This window comes from Cuculus canorus, chromosome 1, assembly GCF_017976375.1.
Source record: "Cuculus canorus isolate bCucCan1 chromosome 1, bCucCan1.pri, whole genome shotgun sequence".
Classification (NCBI taxonomy): domain Eukaryota; kingdom Metazoa; phylum Chordata; class Aves; order Cuculiformes; family Cuculidae; genus Cuculus; species Cuculus canorus.
This window is the reverse complement of record NC_071401.1, coordinates 149,727,622-149,751,659: the sequence shown is the minus strand read 5'-3', so window position 1 is coordinate 149,751,659 and position 24,038 is coordinate 149,727,622. Positions and strand designations below refer to the sequence as shown.

Sequence of the window (24,038 nt, the reverse complement as noted above, 5' to 3'; positions counted from 1 at the left end):
CATGATTTGTGGAACCGAATTTACAAACTATCTGGCACTGATAGTGCTTCAGATCTCAGGAAAGAGTGAGTCAGCTGCTGTTTGTGGCTGTCAATGCTGCACATCGAACAAGGATCCAGGTCTTTATCTGATGCCAGCTCCTTATCTTGGAGTAAGGTTGGTCTTACACAACCAACCATTTTCATCTCCAAAAACTAAATATCTCTGTGCCCAGACTTCTGTCCACCAAATCCCACGAAGTTCTGCTTTTGGCAATCTCTTTTTCTGATGCATACCTGTTACAATCGCTAATAAACTGTATACTTCACTGCCTTTTCCTTTAGGGTAATTTTGTGTTTGCCCAGTTCACAGCTTCTCCAGAAGCTGCCAGCAAGTGCATTCACATTACCTCATTCCTCAGATCATTCAAGGGCACTTGAGTCATTGTTTCAAGGTAACCTGGGAACAGATTTACCTCTTCTGACCTCTTCAGTGCACTTCCTCCAGTCCTGTCATCCTGGGATGCTGTCCTACTGCCTACTTTCAGAACAAAGGCTTAATTTCAGTGTTTTCTGCAGTGACTGGGGGCTTAGATATTTGACTTTTTAATGTATTTTCAAGTAGATACATAAAGTATCAATAGCATTGCACTGAGTTTTCTCTTCACATTGTCCCTGCATCCCTCCTTGTCACTCTGCCTTTTTGGGCCATGTCTAGTACTTGGCTTAAAACTCTTGGCAGTAGGAAGTCAAGGACATGATGCAGATTAAGCAAATAGAAGTTTCACAACCAAGATTTATTATGGCAGAAGGACATGATGCTTCTCACCTCAAATTAGCAGCACTGAGCTCTCGTGTTGTTGCCAGAACCAAATTCCTTAGCAGTTGGTGATAAAAGAGTGAGCAATAGCTTTATTATGGATCCAGCCACACAGGGGACACCTCCACCAAATCATGTGCACCAATATCATGACTTTGGTTTCCTTAAATCAGGTAACTGATACATATTCATTAACAATTCTCAGAAAACTACTACATATTGTAATTATTTTGGAGAAATTATTTACATTGATCCCTCATAGTAGCACACAGAACCATTGAATATTTTAGATTGGAAGGAACCATGAAGGTCATCTGGTCCAACCCTCCTGCAGCAAGCAAGGACACCTTCAGATAGATCAGGTTACTCAGAGCCCCATCCAGTCTGACCTTGAACATTTCCAGGGATGGAACCCTTTCTGGGCAACCTGTTCCAGTGTTTCACCACCCTCATAAAAAGAATTTCTTCCTGGTCTAAACTTTTCCTCTTTTAGTTTAAAACTATCACCCCTTGTCCTGTTGCTACAGGCCCTGCTAAAAAGCTTTTCCCTACCTTTCTTTTAAGGCCCCTTTAAGTATTGAAAGGCCACAATCATAAGCATCATTGTCTGTCATCATAAATATAAACATCATCATTGTCTGTCTGTGCATGTCTGAAGTTATCTTGTTATCATTTTTTTGGTGGTCTCTGGAGAAATAATGAGCATTCTCCATCTTATCCTTCTTCTTATAGTCCTTTCACCTTATGTGGTTTTATCTTGTGTTATAGCACAGACCATCAGGGCCAGTTTATATGCAACCTGGTCCAACGTGTTCCAGGAAATGCTTACTGTATTCACAAAATGACCACAGGATAACAATGGCTCTCACGGACACAGCATCACACACTGGATGCCATTAATCACAAGGTCAAACTAACTTTTTACAGAGCTTGCACAAGACAGAGAAGAACAACAACAATAAAAATAAAGACCACAAAGGTAACAGAGTGGCCCAGTGCCAGTTTCCGGTCTGGAATTTTGAGGTGCTACTAGCTCATTTCTCCCCCGCGCTGCAGCCGGCGGCACATTGCTGTTATGCATCCTTTCAAGGCCAAGCAGGATGGGGCCTTGGGCAGCCTGATCTAGTGGGATGTCCCTGCCATGGGGGCTGGAATTAGATGATCTTTAAGGTCACTTCCAACCCAAACTATTCTACGATTCTATGATTCTATGACTCTATGATTCTTTCCCCCAGGGCAAGGGCTGTCTCCTGCTGCTGACTCAGCCAGCCCAACTGGGGTGGCCCCGGCTGCCTCTAAAGTCACCATCCTGTCAGGCAAGTGCTGCTGCTTGTCACAGTCTCCCTGGAGCAGGGTGGCTGCTGGGATTTCCCTGGTGTTGTTCCCCCAAGCTGCCCCTGCCCCATGCTGCCATCCTTAACCTATCCAACATTTCAATACAGGCTGGGGCATGACGTGACAGAGCTGCCCTGTGGAGAATGCCTTGGGGGTGCTCATTGATGAGAAGCTTGACATGAGCCGGCAATGCATGCCCACAGCTCAGAAAGCCAACTGTATCCTGGGCTGCATCAAAAGAAGAGTGGCCAGCAGGGCGAGGGAGGGGATTCTGCCCCTCTACTCTGCTCTTGTGAGACCTGACCTGGAGTATTGTGTCCAGTTTTGGAATCCTCAACATAATAAGGATGTGGAACTGTTGGAACGGGTGCAGAGCAAGCCACGAAGATGATCAGAGGGCTGGAGCACCTCTGCTATCAGGATAGGCTGGGAGAGCTGGGGTTGTTCAGCCTGGAGAAGAGAAGGCTCTGAGGAGACCTTATAGCGACCTTCCAGCTGCTGAAGGGGCTACAGGAAAGCTGGGGAGGCACTTTTTACAAGGGTGTGGAGTGACAGGACGAGGCAGAATGGCTTTAAATTGGAAGGGGGCAGATTTAGACTAGACATAAAGAAGAATTTCTTCACTGTGAGGGTGGTCAGGTACAGGTTGCCCAGGGAAGCTGTGGGTGCCCCATCCCTGGAGGCGTCCAAGGCCAGGTTGGAAGAAGCCTTGGACACCCTTGTCCCATGAGAAGTGTCCCTGCCCATGTCAGGGGTGGAACTCGATGGGCTTTAATGTCCCGTCCAATCCCAGCTCGCACTCCTCCCCCCCGAACACTCCCTCCCGCCAATCGCAGCCCCCGCTCGGCGGGGTAGGGGGGAGCGGAGAGGGGGGCGGGGCTGCCGCGGGCCTCGGTCCGCGCTGCCGCCCGGCTGCGCCCCGTCCGCTCTTGCGCCCGCCCGGAAGGATGCGCTCCCGGAACTTCCTGTGCTGCCGCTGGGATAAACAGTAATGGCGGAGGCGGTGGCTCTGGGAACAACGGCGGGCGCTGCCGCGGCGGCCGCCGCCGCCTTGGGAACCCCTGCGGGAGCGGCGGCCGCGGCGGCTTTCGACTTCGCGGCGGTGCCGCCGCCCGTCGTGGGGCCGGGAGGAGGCGGCTGGACCAAGCAGGTCACTTGCAGGTAACGCGCGGACCGCGGCGGGGAAGGTCAGGTCAATGGCGGCCGCTGCCGCCCTTCCTTCCTTCCCCCCCCGCCCCCCCCCGTTTCCCCTCAGCGCCGCTCCCCTCCCCCCTCGGTCACGTACGCGCGGCCGCAGCGCGCGCTCCCCGCTCCCCCCCCCCCCCCCACCCCCTCCGCCTCGCGCCCCGCCCCGCTCTGTCGCGGCCCTTGCGGCAAAAACGAACTGCGCAGCGCGGGGTCCCCTCGGTGAAGGGGGGGCTTTGTGGGGCCGCCGGAAGTACCGGCCATGGCGGCGAGCGCGCGCGCGCGCTGCGGGTCCCCCTCCTCGCTTCCCTCCCTCCTCCGCCGTAGCCAGGCCCGGCTCGGGGGCTTCGTTCCGCCTCGTGCCGTGTGGGGAGGGGGAGGAGGAACTGTGGATGCCGTTGCCTTGCCGGGGGGGGTGGGGGGAGGAGGAGGGGGCGCCGGTGAGAGGCCGTTCTTTATGGTGCGGCAGCGCGGCCTCAATGCGAGCATTGTGCCCTCGGCGTGAAGGGGGCTGTGGAATGCGAGCCCTGCAGCCCGCCTTGCGGGAAACGCCATACAGCTGGAAGTAGAAACTCATTCAAGTTCTCCGTCTAAATAAAAATTAGAAGGAATTCGTGATCGGTACAGTAAAATTTGTTAAATATACAAGTGGGGATTAAGTCATTATCCACCGCAAAATGTAAGCGATCCTAACGTTGAGGTTCTTAGTGCTGCGTCATTTTCTCTTTGTATTTTCCTTTAAACTGTATTTCCGAGAAACCTCCCATACGGGATTATGCAAATCGTACCGCATGTCGTAAAGCTTGCCAGATGGACTATTTTTAAACTTGCGCTGCTGGCCTGTTTGCCGGCTGAAAGGAATAAAACCCGGTTTTTGTGAGTATTGATATATATTAGTCAGTTTAAATGAAAGCAAGTGGTATTTCAAGGTTAGCATCAAACACCACCTCCCGATTACTTTTTTAAAAATATTACTTTTATTTTATTAATTTAAGTAAAATTGTAGATTGCATTTAATCTGGATGTCTTTCTGGGAAAATACATTCCAAGTCCCTTGGAAGCAAAAAGGAACATCTCTCGGGCAGAAAGGAAAGGGCCTGTACATCTTGATATGAGACAAGATATTTTCTGCATGTGTTTCCATTTGTGCCCATCGCAAATTCAAATTGCGTTGTTAAGAACCGTTGCTTCGCTTTCACGGGGAGCTTGCTTGCGGTGTCTTCCTTTTGTACTGTTAAGTATGCCCTGCAGTATTTAAAGCATTCCTGTTAACTTCGATCACTGTTTATTCTGGTTAATGCAGTGTTAGTGTGTCCATTTGAGGAGCACTGTTTCTCAGCTCTCTCCCAGTACTTCTGTTTACCTATGAACAGTCGAGTTAGTATTTGATGCATGAAAGTTAAACTTAAGCCAGCGATGAGGAAATGCCGGGCAATGATGCTTAGCTCAGCTTTTAAGTGAGCTGCGAGGGTATAGGTTAGTGCCTCCTCCTATATATAGATTGCCTCATTATTTCTGAAGATCGAAAGGCTCGATTAGGTAAAACGGACACAATCAAGCAATGTATTGACGACAGTGACTGCCGTAGTACAGAAACAGTCAAGATGTCAGTGTCGTGCAAGTGCATCTGTTCATTGTATCATGCAGTGAGTCTGTCTAATGAATGCATTTATTTACAAACACTCAAGACTACTGGGAAGTTAAACCTAGTCTTTTGTCACGGTTGATGTGCTTTAATGTGAGCTTAAGCAAAAATGAGATCTCGGCTTTGGATCTAATGAGCCTCTCCATTCTCTGTTCCTTTCTACTAATCCTCCCAGTTACTCCATTTACTTGTTTATTTTTAGTAGGCCGTTGGGGTTGTAGGCAGACTACCTTTGCTCAAAAAAAAAAAGTGAAACGAACAATTTCGATTTGAGCTTCTGGGAACGTGTGATAAGATTTTCTTTCTAAATTTGGTTTCAGTAGGATGTATTTATATTCAAGAAAATATATTTTTTTTGCTGTTAGGTCTTGGTTTTCCTTTGTACAAGAGCTTGAGGTTTTAACTGAGATGAAGGGGTTGAATTTCAAAATGCAGGTTTTTAATATAGCAGGTAGAGCAGTTTCTGTTTTGAGCAACTCTGCACAGTTCTATTTGTATATAGTATTTATGTACTTGAATCGCCATATGGGTGACAGAAAATGCTGCCTTAAAAACTTCTGGGAGATAGTAGTCTTTTCAGTGTAAGGACTCAGCACTTCATGGCCGCTGAAGGAATACTGGTGTTTTATCAGAAATGAAAGTTTTAGAAATGGTAGAATAAATTCTTGCTGCTCCTTTTAATACCCAATATGATAAGTTGGTTGGCTAATCAGTTTTTTTTTTTCTGTCACTGTGATATCCTTGGGATGGATGATTGGTATTTCAGAGTGAAACACGCAGTTACTAAGATTAAGGGCTTTGATTTCTCCTAGACTTGTAGTTTTGCAGGTGTTCCCCTTCTGCTTTTCTTCACAGCTAAAATTTAGAACTCCCAGGGTGAAATGTAGGAATCATCATGTTCCTTAAGAGATGATGAAAAATTATTTTCTTATATTGCTTCTATGGTTTAGCAGTTTTCAAGGCTTTTGTGATGTATAATAACTTATAATATTTTAATCTAGAATAAACTGCAAAGGAATAAAACTGTAATTCGTGACTACTTTTTATTTAGTATTCTGACCCTTTTGTTAGTGATACGCTTGAAATAAGAAAAATGGTCCTTACTAAGGTTCTCTGTCCTTCAGTTTCAGATGGAGATGTGGTTTTATTGACCAGTGGTATAGCCCACATTTTTTTCCAAAAACTTGATGCTGTTAGCTCCAGGTAGTTCTGTTTTCCACGTGTCATATAAAAATAGTGAAGGTCATCAAGTTGAAGTAAATAGATTGCATTTCACTTGTTTAATATCCGAACATAAATAAAACCCTTAGGAACTAATTGGTGTATTTTGAGAGTTGTCTACATATTTGTATCTGTGCTGTGCTTTTTGAAAATCTAGGACAGGTATTTATCTGTCTTTTAATATGAAGAAAGTCAAGTACACTTCTTTAATTCAATGCAGCACTCGATAAGGTGTGGAGCGCACACCTCTCAACAGCCTGCTTGTATTGCCCCTTTCTTTGCTGCCCTGTTTGTGATCCCCACTAGGATCACAAAGGTTATGGAAAAGGGACAAGGAGATGAGTGCTACTAAGACCTACATTTTTTCTTTTCCCTTTTCTTAAGATTGCTAACTCATGTCAAATTTTTTCAGCTACTCATGTGGCTGAAATCCCACATGCTGTGCTAGAACAGCGTGCGTGGCCTCTTTCCCACCACCTTCTTCCCTGTCAATTCTAGGTTTCTGTATGGCACCTGAAGAAGCTCATAACTGCAGTTGGCTGTTATCCTGAGGTTCTGCTGTCATGGCAATGTCTCAGTTTTCAGAAGAGATCTGTTGCTGGGTGTGGTGTTCTGATTCAGCAAAACCAGTAGTTTAATAAACTCAGCAGGGTTACCTGAAAGCAAAATTAAGTGGACCTGAAGTGAAGAACAAACCACAACTGAATAAGCTAGCCCATTGCAAGCTTCAAAAGGTGTGGAAATAAGTATGGCATATTGATTTCACTAATAGGATTACAGGGGTAAAGACTTCATACATTAGAAGGAAGCATCTGGAATAAGCTACAATGTGTTCAGAACTTTACACTGCAGTTATTGGTGTTTAACACTGCACTGCCCTTTTGATAAAGGCATTGCAAATTCCTTTTCTCTACCTTGTGGCAAGTAATAGAAGTAATGTTTTTCCAGCAGTGGAGAAAAAAAATCTTCAATCGATTATTGTCATTCAAAGCATCATGATAATCAAGGTCAATGAAAGGTGGATAAACTTGAAAACGGTAAATGTTCTAGTAAATTAATGTAGCACTTGCAATGCCTGACCTCCTTGACGGGAGTTGGAGACATGATTAGCTTTATGTCCTTGGGCAAGTGTTTCCTCTGTATGTTTCCAAAAAAATGCCCGCTGGATTAAGTACCCCATGAAAATCAAACTATGCTGTTTTGTTGAAAGCGTCCATAAGTGGATGTGAGTTGAAATTATTTTTGGCGATAAAATGCTTGTGCAGGCAGTTTTTACTTGCGGGTGGTTTTTCTGTGTGTTTGTATCACTCATGTTTTGCACAATCATGAAATTAACCTAACTGAGGAGATGATCTGGGTTTGGACCCCAATGAGTTTGCAAGTCTGGTTCCTTACACAGCCTCACCAAATTATGCCAGTGAATGCAGAGAGCATTGCTGCCGGAATAAGTGCCTGTTGGATGACGGCATCATAGACACTTGGAGAAAATGCAGTTATATACTTGTCTTGATGTAGTCTTCCTAGACTAGTTTCTTCCAGAAACAAGAGACTGGTATCACCGTCGTGTAAAGTTACAGTTAAATTGAATTCTCTCTGTGTAGAAATGCTGTTCCAACATAACTTTTCTGACCTTTCACCAAAAATAATGCACTTTGTTTATTTTTCAACATTACCAAAGCATATTTTAGCCAAACACAGCAATTTCATATGTAAAATGCTAAATGCTTCGTGACCTTAAAGTGAAAATCGTGCCTCATGGCGGGGGAGGAGGGGGAAGTTGATGTAATCTTCAGATAAATACATTTTTCTCTCCTCCCACCCCAGCCTTCTTGTTCAAATGATGCTGCGTAGGATTGCAGGCCTTTAAAAGTGACGTGTGAGTTAAATTGAGCTTATGAGTGTTTCTGGGGTTTTGTGGTGTTTTTTTTTTTTCCTTTATAACCTCCCATCTTGATGTAATGAATTGTGACAACTTCCAGAATTATACAGAATCTTTATATGCAGAGGACTTTCTAATATAAGCTGGGCAAGAAGGAAGGGAACTTAGGTGTCCAGTTCCTCTGTCTAACATGCACAGAGCTGGATTTTGAGGGAGAGCCTGATTTTGAGGCTTATGTATTTAGAAGTTGTGTTGACCAAGTACTTTCTAACAGAAGTCCTCACTTCAGGGTGGTGCCATTCTTAGTCACTTATTTCGGCCATAGTGGTGTCCTAGCACTTTGCTGGCTGAAGTGGCAGTGGGGCTGAGATGCAATCTGATGTAGATTAAAAATAACCCTGTGGGCAGCAAAAAGGACTGTCAGGTTACATCGGAAGCCATTTCCTGATCCAAGTCAGCAGGTGGCTATGAAATTGCATGCCCCAACACGTGGGGGAAGCAGTGCTGTGTGAAAATCAGCAAAGGGTGGAGGTAGCAGTTGATAAAGAGCAAGAACAGATGTTTAACAACCTGATTTATTTTTTTAGCCTATTGGCGTGATTCTTATTTCTTAAATGCAAGCCAGAAATTCCAGTTTTGTTCCGGTTCTGTGAATTTGTGGGTTTTTTTGGGGGGTAGGTTTGTTTGTTGGCTTTGAGGTGGGTTGGTTGTGGGTGGGTTGTGTAGTTATGTTGGTGAGTCTGTGGGGGTAGGTTTTTTTGGTAGGGTTTTGCTTTTTGGTTCACCATGGAGAGTGCTGTTCATGAAGCATGGTTTGTTTGTTTGTTTTTGCTTTTGCAACACCCTATTCCTAGTGTGTACTGGCATAGGTGTTTGTACAGCCACCTGGCACACTGGACTAGGATACTCATCTCTCTGGGGTGAAGATGCTGTGGAGCCTCATCTTGCTCTTATGCCACTTATTCTTATGTAGGACCACATTTCTTGTCTGGTTACTATGAGCCTACAGTGTACAGAGAGGTGATTGTTTCGAGCCTGAATTGCAGCCTGACGGCAAGCATCAGCTGGTGGCTAATAAAACTGCTTGAGATTTCTTTTGTTTTTAGTACCTTGGGTTTGCACATGCAGGGTTATCAACTCTCTTAAGACTTACTTTGGGTTTTAATATATCCCTAGTACTGGATTACAAATGTAGCTCTGCTTGTGTCGTTTGGTGAATTGTTTACTTCGATATATCTGACTTCTTAAAAGTGTAGCCAACTAAGTACCTATGCAGAAGTTCATGCAATTCAATAACTTGATGCCTTTTAAGTTTAGGAATATCAACTTGAATGTGCTGGTTTGTGAAGAGCTATCTTAGTTTGTGCTGCTGAAGGATGATCCTTCTGCCTCTTATGCTGGCTGTACTACTGTGTGGCTGTGCAGTCAGGTGGTTGGAGGACCTGGTTCTTCTGGCTGTGTAGGTGTGGTACCAGTGCAAAGTTATGAAGTGTCTTAACAGGTGGGGAGTAAGACTGTGCTCCTTTCAGCAGTAAGATAGGTTTAGAAGGGTATAATCTACTTTGCATTCTTCCCTCAAGTGGAAAGGGAATAATTTGTACGCGACACTACCAAATTTTATTGTTTACTACATCTTGATATTTCCAATGAGTTCAGAGTTTGCAGCTTGCTCGGTGTCTAGGAGCCGATGCTTCTTCTAAACTGAAGTGTTGGTAAATGTGCTGGTGGATTCAGTTCTTACGTAGTTGTTGGGATTTTTTTTTTTTGCCTATTACTTCTATGTCGATTGGGAAAGCTGTGCTTAAACATGTATTTTCAATTATGGTTTTGATGTGAGCATATTGAGTCTGAATAGTTACAGTGCCTTAAAGAAGCTTCTGTCACTTAGGTTAACCTAAGTGGAAAATCACTGTTCAGTTTTCTTGAATAGCTGAATTTGAGGACGCTCAATTAAACTGGCTATAATTTAGCAAATTGTCCTCAAAAGCTTTGAACTGTACTCAATTCTTTCAAGACAGGCACAGTGTAGTATTGAAGCAGCATGCTTCTAATGCTTCTAGTGATTTGGCGTCTATGGCAAAAGCTAATGTGCATATTTTGTGACACGTAATTATCTATCACAAATCATGTTTTGCATTCCAGGAGAGGAAGTTACTTCTGATTGACTTATTTACAAATTCAAACTAGATTTAACTCGAAGAAACCCTTTTTAGGCTAAGACTGGGTTTGATTTTTTTGATTCAGTGGTGGGCTTCTCTGAAGTTTTTGTTGGTGTCAGAACACAGGACTTGCAAGTAAAACTTTGTCCCCATGTACTTTGTCTAAGACACTTTCCTCTCTGTGTCACAGCCTAGGGTGAGGTTTGCTTTGCAGTTTTTTTCAGGCTTTTGTAGGTGCAATGTGTGGTGCAGTTCACTGGAATAGCTAAGGCTTCATCTGTTCTCGGACATCCTTATCTATATTGTTTATACTGGGACATGGTCCTGTAAGTCATTAGTGCTGTTCTTAATTCAGCATACCTTGATTTATAAAATAGCTCATTATCCAAATGCTTTGTTTACAGCTTCAGTGCTTCTCCTTAATTCACAGAAATCTGTTTTACAGATACTTCATGCATGGAGTCTGCAAGGAAGGAGAAAACTGTCGCTACTCCCATGACCTCTCCACTAGTCAGTCTGCCATGGTGTGCAGGTATTATCAGCGAGGATGCTGTGCTTACGGAGATCGTTGCAGGTAAAAAATACCATTGGCCCTCGTGTAGGGGAGTAATTTCATTCTGGGTCCTTCAGTAGAGAGCTCATAGAAAGGCAATAAATCTTGAAGTGTTTTTCTCTTTCATTGCAATTTTAGAAATTTGTCAAAATAGCTTCTTATCGCAAACTGCCTTCTCTTGCTAAATACTACAGCATTTATTTTGCTGTGGAAGTAAATACACAAAGGAAAGGCAAGAAGAGAACTGGTTTTCATGGAAAAAAAAAAGTGAGTTGTCAGGGTGTGGGGTTGGTTTAGTAATAAAATGAGTAGATGAATTAATTGAAATCTGAGACCACATTCAAACTAGCTCAACTGGTGGAACCAAGTTACATTTGTAAGTAATAAAAGCCTGAACAGGTAAGAGTTGTTTGGTTTTTTTTCTCTCTGATTGCATATGTCTCTTCGAGAGTTGTTACTCTGACATTTGAACTGCCATTTTGGAAAAGTAGCTGGAGCAAGTGTAGTCATGTAGTCATGATCTAAAATGTTGCCTGTACAAAGTGGCCCCACACTATGAAAACATAGTATGACTTAAACTATACCCCTGAAATTATTACAGTGAAAAAATGTGTGAAGAAAGGAAGCATGCTTTTAGTGTAGCAGAACTTTACAAAGGCTTAGAGATGTTTGTGACATCTTAAGTTCCCTTTGTGAAAATCTATAGGGAGTTTTGACATTCCGTCTTGTTGCAGCTCTAATGCGTAGTTAAATATTTGTGTCATGGCTTCACATGGTAGTACATAGTTTTACTTTCCTGTTTAATGTATGGCTACTGTTTATAAGAAGGGTAACAAAAATAAGTCTCTGTAGCCTTCCGTCTGCCAGTGCTGCTTTCTTGGTCATGTAGGTCAGTGGTCTTGAAACTTCTGATTGCACACACAGTCAGGGAAAAATTTTTGGTCACCCCAATATGTATAGATTATATAGATCTACTACTGTACAATGTTATGTACATTATAAAACATACACAATTAACGGAATTTTTAAAATGACATAAATACTGTTTATTTCACCTCTGTTATTAACTGTCCGAGCTCATTTTTGCTCTCACTAAAAGCATTATTAGTAATATTTTTTATCAACAGTAATATCGATTGAATATGATTCGTTACTTTTTAAAATCTTATTTTAACATTTTGCAATACAGCAACTTGGAAGGTCTCATTTTCAGTTCAGTTTATTTCAGTATATAGTTTTAATGGCTGTCATAACTGAGAAAGATGCAAAAGGAAGAAGTATATTGTTGACTGAGCATACTAAATTGTGATACTTATTTTTCAATCCCGTCCACCAATTATGCAAACTTTTTTGTTAAAATTTAGCTAATAAATTCAATATTCCCTGATGTTCATCAACTGTTCTTACAGACTGATTGGAAGGTGTTGCATTTTTCTATTTCTAACAAATGGGTCCCAAATCCACTGAAGATATTTGGAAGATTTTTAAACGTTAGTTCTGTTTCCAGGTTTTAAGCGCAAGATATGAAAGTTGTTTGGTTTTGGGTTTTTTTTTTATAGCTGGCACACTTGCATCTCTTTTGGCAACAAAATTGCATGAGGGTGGAAATGTCTTGGAACAGCTGTTTCAAAATGTTATCTCTATAGCACAAGTTTCTTTCAAAAAACACTTGTTCGTGAATTGTCTTTACCTACCAGGGTCAGATTGTGTTTCTTTCTCTGAAAATAGCCACTGTGTAGCGTACTTCTTACAGTGCCTTGTCATCATGGAAAAGGTGGGCAGATTTGGAAAACTTGTCTCCTTGTGAAGAAAAATGTATAACTCTTTACTAACAATTTTTTAGACCTTTAGGGTGAGATAACCAGCAACCCTCTGTTTGGTATAGAAGATTTTCATGATTGCTGTCCATCTCGTAACAGCGTTGTAAAGATTCCAGCATTTAAAGGTCTCACTTTTGTAAAATTAACCAAATTGACTGTAGCACTTTCTGTGCTTCTGGATCCATCTTTGCTACAATATTTTGCCTGTGAATGCTGCTGGGAATGAATGTCTGGTGTGGCGCTATCTCTGTAACCCAACCCTGAAATCCTTTATTTTAATTGTAGTCAAAGTGGCAGCTGCATCAGTGGTTACACTTGTACAGTGCTTCCATAAAATGTTGCTTTTATTAAATAAGTCATTTACTATTGAGAATATATCTCCTCCAGTACACCTCTTTGTCTTATTTAGTAAGTCATTTGTTCAGAATGTATATCTCCTCTGGTACATCTTTTCTTCAGTAGCTCACAAAAGGTAGTTGGTTGTGTATTTCATTAGTGAAACAGAATGTAGCAAATATCATTGGCTGAGACCTATGAGAAACATCTGTGCTTTCATTTCCCCACTGTGAAATTTGTTCTGAAACCTCTTTCTTGAAGTCTTCTGCAGTCTCTTCGATGTATTTCCCAACAGCATTTGCTGACAAAGGAATATTCCTTACTATGTCACCAAATGTTTTTCCATGCATTCTTTCAGTCATCTTTACCATAGCGGGAAGGACAAGTGGTCCAGTGGTTTGTGTTTTCGTCTTTTGAGTTTTCCTACTTAGCAGTAAAAGAGGCTTCTAAACAGTTTATCGTGAGGTTTTACATAATACTGGATTTTGAGTATCATGTGGCTTGAAACATCTGTGAGAAAATTGTACAGGTTTGTCTTCATGTTCTGGACGTTTACATTTTAAATGTCTGCTAATTGTGATGGCTTCATGCTATGTTTATCTAATATCTCAAGGTACAATATACACTGAGGGCAAGGTTCATCATTAATAATAGTGGATGTAAATCCATATTTCAAGTAGTCTGCTTGGTAATGCTGAATTCTTCCCCCTCCTGCAAAGTTCTTGTCAGATCTGATTAGGTTGGCATTATCTTTACTTCCTAATGTGGCTGATGAAGAGCTCATACTGGAAGTGTTAGCTCTGACATTTTCTTGTTGTTTGGTTTTGCTGATATTGTCGGTATTGTGTTCAGTCCACAGTTTCTTTGCAGGAATCTTTTTAAGCCGCTTGTTCATTTTTGTCAGGGTTGGTTTAGGTAAAACCAGATAACACGATCTGTCAGCCCATTTAATTGGGCACAAACAAACTGCAGTGTGGTGCAGTGTGCTGAAAGTGAATGAATGAATGAATGAAAGTGAATGTGGGTGCCGCTGTCAGCCCTGCTATGTGGTGGAACACCTGCTTCTCCTTCAGGATGCCATACACATACCATACAAGGGGCCCTCTGACCTACCAATGGAGTAACACCACCATTGTCCATCTTTATGCTAAATATTAGTAAAACTGAATTTATTTATTTTTTGTTTTGTTTTTTAGAAAAACTATGATGTGAAGTTGTAGTATTTTCTTCCTGCACCCCACGGGATTGCCTTGTGCACGTCCTAGGGTGTGTGCTTACCATTTTGTAGAGCACTGGTGTAGAGGCTTGAAGTCTTGACTTGTAAATCTGTGCTACATAGCTTCCTTAGGATTTCAACGGTGACATTGGGTTGGGAGCATGGCTTCTATGTGCACGAACTGTGATACTTTCTCTGTTGTTTTCAATCTGACACAAGGTAAATGAATCGCAGTTGATTAAAGGTTTTGTATAATCTCCAATAATTCCTTCCCTTTGTCCTTGAAATTAGTCAGCAAATGTCTAAGACATCACACCTGTAACTTATTTTATAATAATTAAGTAATTTATAGTTATTCTATAATAACACAATTAATTTATAATAAAACAATATAATTATTTTATAGTAGGATAATTACACCTGTAGTTTATTTTCCTTTGTAGTCTGCTAGTTGCTGGAAGGGAGATTTTTATGAGGGAAGTTGCGACTTCATGTTGTTTGTGGGTAGTAGGAAGCAAGGTATTCTGATCATTGTTTTCCACAGTAAATTGAAAGAGGCATTAGAAATAACTAACATTCAACATAAAATCTGAATGAGGCAAGATGCTAAATTACAGAAAAGGCATCTGTTACCTTGGTGGAGATCTCTGGAGCTCTGCTGAAGGCAGAGCCAGCTTACGTCATCTGCGTGGCTCACTGGGCACCTGTTCCGGTGTCTGACTACTCTCACAGTGACTTTTTTTTCCTGATGTCTAATTGTAACTTCCCCTTTTGGACTTGTGTCTACTGACTAACATCCTATTGCTTTAACTCTTAGAAGGTTCTGGGTGTCTCTTTCCTCTGTGCCTTCCCATGAGGTAGTTTAAGACAGTAGTATATACCCTTAGTCTTCTCTTTTTAAAGCTGAATGAACTAATTTAATACTACACGTGCATAATAGGTATGTCACCAGTTTTGGACGTAACTGAAGTTCATTCTGTGTAAGTTAGTGCATACTGCTCCATTTCCTCCAAAATTATGGAGCATCTTTTGTTTCCTTAAGCGATGCTGACAGATGACCAAAGTGGAAGCATGTCTCTATAAAGGGTCATTGGTGGCTTTCTCTTCCAAGCTGTTTCTAGGTCCTTCTTCTGAATAGTATGTTTACATCATAATCCATACATTTCAAATACCTTGGACTGCTTTATGGAGGTGTTTTTTGTGAAGAGTTGACATGGTGCTTATTGACTTTTTTAGATATGAACATACCAAGCCACTGAAAGAGGAAGAAATGGCTGATGTGGATCCAGAAGAAAAATTTTATGCCTCAGTATCCTCAGACTTCATGTCACTCCCTGAAACAGTTGAAGAAATTATTGCTGAGATAGAAGATGAAGATACAGATCTGGCAGCTGCAGGAGTAGATGCTGAAGACTGGGTGAATGCTGTAGAGTTTATCCCTGGGCAGCCGTATTGTGGACGTGGTAAGCTGATTGTGGGATAACAGTAAATTTCTGTCGTGGGTTGACAATTTATATGTAGTACATTTATTTTAATGTGTTGGGTACAGCTGTTCTTATTTATTAATTACTTTGAGTGATCGATCTTGAGTTTTCCACCGTGAATAGTCAAGACTGTCCACATCAGTTACTGCTGCTGTCCTGATGTTCTGAAACCACGTGTACTTAAAGACGGTCTCTGCATAACTGACTTCCTCTTGTTATGGCTCTGAATGACTTGGAGATCCCATTCTTTGAAATTTAGTTTGCGTATGACTGGAGGAAAAAAATACTGGTGATGCAATAAATATTTCTAATCTGTGAAGATAATCATTCACCTTTTGTGTTTTGAGTCTTGTTTTTTACTGTGAGACAAAATCCATTCTGCTAATGCAGATGATTCTCTGATTTTGGACTAAACTCGATATCTTGAAGATGACCTCAGGGCCTAGCAAAGAAAATAGTGGCAGTTCTTCAGATATTCACTTATTTAATGTACAGACGCATCACGCTTCCATTATCTGTTTGCGGCTGCTAGATATTCTGGAAAAACAGACAGTAAAAAGGCAGAAATATAAGAAATGATCTGAACTGCATGTCTGTTTCTTGCTGCTATAAGGTGAACATATTTGATGCTGCAAAATGTGTTCCAGAGCAAAGTAGGTGGTGTAGGATTTGAAGGTAATTAACTATTTTTTTCACTGAATGTAACCCTGTTGGCTGTGAAACGGGCACTGGGATTGGGGCCCATGTGCTGGAGAGGAGTGGGTTTGAAAGCAGCAGGCAGAATCGTAGCAGCAGAGAGTAAATGGTACTCTGAGGGGTGTTCAATTCAAACTGCTGAGGCAGTGGAGTCTTGTGAGTTTCCCTAATGTTACTTTCAAAGGGGAAGCAAAACTGTAGCAGATATAGTGTGGCTCATACAAGAGGCCTATGTAGAGGGCTTTAAGTTATGGAAGCTGAGATATTCAGAAGTAGAACTATTAATATTTTTATTTCACTGAACTATAACTCTGTGCTGAGTCAGCACAGAAGACTGAAACTGGAAAACTAATGTAACTTTTAGGATGTTTCCCCCCTCTCTCATTCTTTCTCACTGTAAAAGTACCCAGAGCTGTTGTGAAAGACTGACATTTGTAGATCGGTGTCTTGTTTAGCTGTCTAGTCACTAAGAACTGCTTGTACTTTCTTGTGCAAGGATGGTATTGTGGAGTGGGCTGGAATTAGTTGTACTGTGCTTGTTGAATTAAGTTGGTGGTAGTTTTGTTTGTTTTAATAACGACTCTTAACTTTTTTTGTCCCAAGATGTGAAACTCTGCACTCTCCAGCACAGTAAATAAATGGGTTTCTAAGTCAGTCTCTGGAGGGGTAGGACTTCAAAGCCTTTATTCTCAAAGAACCTCAAGTAGTAAGGTGTGTGGGTTGTTTGTGTTTGTTTGGTTTTTTTTTTTAAAATAAATAAAAAAAGGTAAGGTACCTTTTTTTTAAAAAAAAAAAAAAAGGGTAAGAAAGCCCTTGCTGAATAACATTTTGACAAGATATCTTTGAGAAGAGTGCAGGTGACTCTGGAAAATCTGAAAAAAAGAGATGCTTGAAATTAACCTCTTTCAAAGTATGTGGTTTTCAGAGATGTAGAATTGCTTTAAGCAAAGATCACCTTGCCAGCCCCATTAAAAGAAACACTGTCACGGAGTACAGTTCCTTTGAAACTCGGCTGCATTTGGCTGTCTGTTATAGGCTTCTGCCCATCCATACTATTATCCACTGAACTCTCCTTCCTCAGTAAGGGTCAGACAAGATTTCAGAAGTCATATGAATCAGCTAGGTAAAAAATGTGTAACATTAGCTAGAGAAAACACTGGCAGAAATGAGAGTTGAGGGACTAGAAACTGGTGCGTAGTTGTAATTCTTGATACTTCTTTTGGAAGTGGAGACTGGATTTCATTGTAGGGGTTGGAATTTCATTTAATAAGTACATATTTTCATTTTATGTCCAGCTCATCGTAAGAGTACGTAGAGCCTAATATAAGGTTTCTTGTTACTTTTCTTGGTACCAGTTCACTTGTGGGGAAGAGGAGGCAGTGAAGATATTTGGTTGGGAATCTTACTGAAAAAATGAGCAGGTTGGCAGCTGACTTTGTAATTCTGTCACTCACTTGCTTTTGAAAAGTATTTTTCTAGCAAACAGACTGATCCAAGATCAGTGTGAGTGACCTCTAAAGTCGGAGATGGCTCAAGAAGTAGACTTGAACTTATTTTGAGAGCTAATGTTGTCTTACACTAATATTCAGTATTAGCTTCTCCCCCAAAACTGTGAGCTCCTGGGGCCTGCTTTTCCTTTTTCTTTATACGATCAAAAGCTAACAGGCTGATAGGTGTTTGTTGTATCTCTGTTCCATGGGGATGACAGCTGTGTGAGTGTACAGCCTCTGATTCTTTTTGAAAAGGAATAGTCTATTTTTTTCTTTTGCTGATCCAAGTATGCCTGTGGTAGCTTTTGCTTACGTGTCCAAATCTAGTGCTCAAACAGCTTATAAAAGTTACTTTCCTAGAGTATAGAAGGCTTTCTATTCTTGTAACAGCTACTGATTATGTAAATACAGTCTGGTGGCTTTTCTTGCTGGCTTTATTCTGAATATAGTAATGCTTTGTTTTCTCCTGTATTTATTGTATCTTCAGTTTCAAACGGACTGCTTTTGTCTTGTAAACTTAGTTTATCATCATACTTACGTAATGATCTCAAAAGGCATTTTGGCTTGGTATGTTCAAGAGATACAGGAAGAAGTGTTAAGCAGAAGGTGTCTAAAAGGTGAAGAGAAATGATACAGGTTTTAGTTCAATATAGAATTGGGTAAGGGAACTTGCTTAGTCAGTATTCTGTAAAACCGATAGCTAGCTTGGAATGCAATGAAAATGCCTTGAATTTCAGTTTCTTAAAGCTAGGTTTGTGTCTTACTGATAGACCCGATATCTGTTTGGAATAAGGGTTTTGGCAAATATCTAGAGTAAGAGTTAGAGAGATGTGGACAGCTTTTGTATCATACATACCGGTGCATGGAGTCTAGATGTGAAAATCTGTTGTTCAGCCTGAATGACAGCATGCTAATTAATCTGCGCATAACCTACTGCTGGTCTGGTGTTTCCATACTAGCGTGGTGTTAGGCTGGATACAACTTTAGTGCCTCAGCTATGTAATTTCTGGGGAGAGGCCCATTAATTCTAGCTGATGTGGAATTGTTTCTTGAAGCACTGAGAGTCATGTAACTTTATTAAATTGTTGCTGAGCCAGGTTTTATATAAAAATGTACTTGAGCTGCTGAGAACTAGGGATATTTTTGTGGTGCAGACTTAACTCTGTAAATGGATCTGAATCTGACCACTGAAACCCTGATAGCTTTAGTCTTATCTGGCTTGAAGGACGAAGAAATTAATTGTGCTTTCTTGAGTGGGAAAATAACTACTAGTTCAGATTGAGGATGTGTGAAACTTGGACTGAAATGAACCTCGATTGTTTTCATTACTCTCTTTGAGTAACTTGAGCAGGGTTACACAAAGATTACTTTGCATTAAAACAATGTATTCTCACTCCAGGTGCTGTAAATCTGAATGTATTGCTTACTGTCCTTAATTTTGTTCCCAGCTGCTCCTTCCTGTGCTGAAGCACCCTTGCAGGAAATGGTGATTGAGGAAGAATATCAGAAGGAGGAAGCAGACGTAGTGATAAAGAAGGAGCTGTGCCCCTACGCTGCAGTAGGAGAATGTCGTTATGGAGAAAACTGCGTGTACATCCACGGGGATGTTTGTGATATGTGTGGACTGCAAGTCCTGCATCCAATTGATGCTGCACAGAGATCTGAGCACATAAAGGTAGGCAAACAACTGTCTGGTGTTAAACAGCTTTAAGTTATTGCTTCCTAGTTCCCCATAATCACTTGACACTAATTCCCTTTCATTTGAAGATGCATGCAGGTCAGGCAGTGAATGAAATTCCTGTTGTAAACTGGACCGTTTCCTGTCAGGGCTGTAGTCAAAAATAGCTGGGTTTCCTTATCTGCTGAGAGAGCAGTCTGCTTAAAGAAACTGAAGCTTTGTTCTTCGCTGAGTAAAACTGGATGGTCTTTCAGCTTTCCTTTCTGATGTTTAAAAGCAGTGTCTGAAGAAAGGAGTTTGAACTCTGAATTGATTAGTCCCCAGATTCTGAGCACAATTTTTTTTTTTTTGAGGATAAAGATTTTTCGGCTTAATTTTTCTCCATTACTTATGCAAAACCGCAGAGTAAAACTGAGCTGAAAAGCCTGCTTAGAGTTCACCAGGTGTTCAGTTATCTCTGTAGCTTTTTTTGTCTCTTCTTTTCAGTCTTGCATTGAAGCTCACGAGAAGGACATGGAGCTTTCATTTGCCGTCCAGCGTAGTAAAGACATGGTGTGCGGGATATGCATGGAGGTGGTGTATGAGAAAGCTAATCCTAGTGAGCGCCGCTTTGGGATCCTCTCCAACTGCAGCCACACTTACTGTCTCAAGTGCATCCGCAAGTGGAGGAGTGCTAAGCAATTTGAGAGCAAGATTATAAAGTGAGGCACTTTCCCATTTCGATTGTGCTTTGTTACTATGGAAGAACTTAGTAACTTGTGACAACTTGCAACAGACTTCCAGATGCAGACTGCACAGAGACTGCATTTAATGCATACTAACTTTAGCTGGGAAGTAAAATAATTGTTAGGGATAACATTTACACTCTGATTTGGTTAATACGGATTAAGTTCGCAAAACTCACTTAATGGTAGAAAATCACTTTCATTTATTTAATAGCATGTTGTCCAGTGGTTACTGTTTACATCTTGGACACCCAGCCAGGAGTCTGAATGCAGATTAACCAGTTCAGAATGTATGCTTCTTAATTCATAACCGCCCTAGTTCATTAATCAGTTGGCAAAACATTTCTCCATTTAAAGGCTGTTTCAAAAAAAAAAAAACAAACAATGAAGTTCCAGTCAAATAAATACAGATATCAAACGAAAATAAATTTATTTAACTCTAAAGAAAAAGGAGTCTGTGTGAAGTGTTTTTTCAAGCTTTTCTGAGACCAGCTGCCATTGCCGTTGAGCTCTTGAAGAGAGTTTAGATTGTCCTCGTGTAAGAGACTCTAGATGGAAAAGCCCATACAGCAAGTGTGTGGGTACAGGACATCTTTAAAGATGGATATATGCCATGACTTGTTATGTAGCAGATAGAGCGCCCTGTAATGTGGAATTTTGCAGCGCAGTCTGTTCGTTCCCCAGGTCCTGCCCAGAATGTCGGATCACATCTAACTTTGTCATTCCAAGTGAGTACTGGGTGGAAGAGAAGGAAGAGAAGCAGAAACTCATTCAGAAATACAAGGAGGCAATGAGGTATGAGCACTGTAGCATTTTCTCAAGTTGAGCGTGCAGAGATAAAAGCACACTGGGAGAAGAAGGGTCTTGATGTAAAAGCCCTCTCTCACCTTGCTACCACCACCACGTGTTAAGTGCACTCTTAGCAGTCTGCCCACAGATGCATGCAACCACACAGTCACAAAACTGTGACTATGTTCCTTGACCTCAGTCTTTCCTTTTATACACAAAAGGCTGGTGATGTGGCCATAAGGCAATACAAGCCCGTGTGCTGCGAGGTATCTGTGTTCTGTGCATGCATTGCCCCACACACACATTGTGTAATGCATTAGTTCTGCGTGTAGGTGTTGCACTGTCAAAATACCTTCAGCTCCAAATGGTAACTGAGATCCTTTTGGACTACAGGGAAATGCAATTCTGAAGTCTAGTTGGGGTCTGCTGTGAGTAAGGGTTGCGATATTTTCCTTTCCAGCAACAAGCCATGCAGGTACTTTGATGAAGGCCGTGGGAGCTGTCCGTTTGGAGGGAACTGTTTTTACAAACATGCATATCCTGATGGCCGCCAAGAGGAGCCGCAGAGACCCAAAGTGGGAACATCAAGTAGATTCCGGGTCAGTGCTGTTGTTTTTTTTTGTCCTTTCTATACAGAGAGACCGCAAGAGGGGTGTGCGTTAAATCAGCTGCCTTGAGGACAGGGAAATGTTGACTCTTACTTCTGACAGACCTCTAATGGTGAATTTGAAGGAGGTGGTGGTCTAGAGTGGTGGTTTGTGAGTGCTGGAGACCAAGATGGAAAGAGTGAATTTTAAACTCTTCTAGTATACCAACATACTGAGGGAGAAATGTTGGGCAGCTTTAATATGAGCGTGTAAGGGTAAATTGTACGGGAGGTCAATATCTCCCTGAAAGTGGAATGTGGTTTCTTGCATGTTAAAAGTATGCTGGGGACTGAACCTGGTCAGCCTCTGAAAGACTCCTACCTTGTACTGCTTGGTCACCTGGGAAAATATTTGTGTTCCACTTGCAGGCCCAGCGGAGGAATCGGTTCTGGGAGTTCATCGAGGAGCGAGAGAGTGGTGATCCATTTGAGACCGATGAGGATGAGGTGGTGACCTTTGAGCTTGGTGAGATGTTGCTTATGCTGTTGGCAGCAGGAGGTGATGATGAGCTAACAGATTCCGAGGACGAGTGGGACTTGTTTCATGATGAGCTGGAAGACTATTATGACTTGGATCTATAGCACCTGTCAGTGGAGTGTGGACTGTCGTCTTGGCTTCAGGCAGTAGCTATTACCTGTGGTGTTGTGGCAGTGCCTGTGTTTCTCCTAGGCAGGCCAATCAATTCCAGGTGCTGTTGTAATAACTTTTACCCAGGGTCTGTCTTTTCCCATCCCCTCCCACCCCAGGAGTGTTGTTTTTCCTCTGTTTAAACAAATAACAAGAAATAAATCTTTAAAATGTTAGTTTTTGTAAAAATAAATTTAACTGTCAAACAGTTAGCTTAGATTTGTTGCTTCATCTGTGTACCCAACAGAGTTCACCCAGTTCCAGGGTTAAAGTGTTTACAGGACTTCCACACTCGTTTTGAAGAGCCCAGATACAAAAATGAGCAGTGGCCATGCAGTGGGGATGTAAATTGGCTGATGGCCTTTCTTTTTTTTTTTTTTTTCTCTCCTGTCTTTGTACCAATAATTCTGACTTCAGGCCAGATACAAATACTCTTTCTGGCATCAGCTCCGTTCCAGCCCCCTCATGTACACATCTTCATTTGTGATTTTGGTCTCTTGTTTACTTGCACATTACTACTACTACTGTGTAACCAGAACCAGGTGTGAATGTTCTGGGTTTTTACTGTGTTTAGCATGAAAGGAAAATGTCTTTGTGAAAGGAGAACTCTCTATGTGTATATACAGATAAATGTAGAGTTGGACCTCTAGGATGGGGAGACTCTGTGTAAGTTAAAAATAACAAAACCATCTTTTATCCCCTCTTGGTGCATGAAGCCTAGCCTCCAATTGGACATGAAACTGGTTTAGTGGTCTCAGCCCAGTCTGTGGCAGTGATCTTAACCATCGCTTAACTTAATAGATGGCATTCCCTGATACACCAGCTCTCTTTCATGTGTACGATTAGGGTTGTCCAGGAGCAGAAATCCGGTTAGCCAAGGTGGAGTCAGAGGAATACCAGAGAAGCCCCTTTAGCTTTATTGCTCTGTAAGTTTTAGAACTTGGTGTAACCACCTAAGCTGCGAGCTTCACTAGGAAATAGCTGTGCCTCTTGGCTGGTTCAGGGTACGCGTGCCTTTCGGCATCTGGGTTGGGCAGGTTGCATGGTGAAGCTGTTCAGCTTACGTGAGTTACTGCTTACAAAGGCAGTCATGCAGTGTCTGGCTGTAATTTGCATTGAGAAATTACTTTGCCACCAAAGCCCCGGCACAGGAATTTTAACCTTGCATTACATTATTGCTGTTTTTTATTGACTCGTGGATGCCCCGTGATCTGTTCTCCTGCTGCTCTTGTCCCCTAGACTGCCTCTCCTTTCACTTTTAAATGGAATGAGAAATTGTTCTGAGGTCTATAACGTATTGTTTTGCAGTTGCCTTTTGTAAGAAGCACTTTTCCCAAATAAAAAAAAAAAATCAAAAAATGAAATAAGTCTGTCCTTTTCAGTTTGAAGCTTCTGTGTTTCAGATTCATTACTTGTGTGTGTTTCTCTTAACTCCTGCAGAACTGTGTCAGGCTAATACCCAACTTCTAACTTGGTTGTAACCTTGTAACCATTCCAGTATGGAGCTTGTAATGTAAAGAACACCTGAACAGAGAGGTGGGACATTGAGCTACTGAAGCAATGTCTGGGCCATTGGTGGGAACAGAGGTGGCTTGCTTTGGCAGAAGTAAGTTCTATACCATGGTATTAATTTTATTTGTCCTCAACAAAGTCAGTTGCAGGGACAAAACTATTGATGGTTTCCTGATGTAATGCTGTTTGGACAGCAAGGCCAAGCATTGCTGCAGGCTGCTTCCCGAGTATCCACGTGCTGCT

The 24,038-nt window shown here is 41.7% G+C and overlaps 1 protein-coding gene across 1 annotated transcript; it reads left to right on the top strand.

Annotated features, from left to right (window-relative positions):
• Positions 1-3,007: 3,007 nt before the first annotated feature.
• Positions 3,008-23,650, top strand: MKRN1 (makorin ring finger protein 1). The gene is made up of 8 exons (XM_054052541.1): positions 3,008-3,294; positions 10,668-10,796; positions 15,384-15,610; positions 19,266-19,492; positions 19,982-20,196; positions 20,905-21,015; positions 21,470-21,608; positions 22,025-23,650. The coding sequence occupies exons 1-8, from the start codon at positions 3,125-3,127 to the stop codon at positions 22,235-22,237; spliced, it is 1,431 nt and encodes a 476-aa protein (XP_053908516.1). The 5' UTR covers positions 3,008-3,124; the 3' UTR covers positions 22,238-23,650.
• The last annotated feature ends 388 nt before the right edge of the window (positions 23,651-24,038 follow it).

Bases quoted from the DNA above. Each gene is read 5' to 3' on its own strand.
- MKRN1 (XM_054052541.1), top strand. From the start codon at position 3,125: ATGGCGGAGGCGGTGGCTCTGGGAACAACGGCGGGCGCTGCCGCGGCG. The intron at 15,611-19,265 runs GTAAGCTGATTG...TTTTGTTCCCAG, and splicing joins GCAGCCGTATTGTGGACGTG to CTGCTCCTTCCTGTGCTGAA. The intron at 20,197-20,904 runs GTGAGGCACTTT...TTCGTTCCCCAG, and splicing joins TTTGAGAGCAAGATTATAAA to GTCCTGCCCAGAATGTCGGA.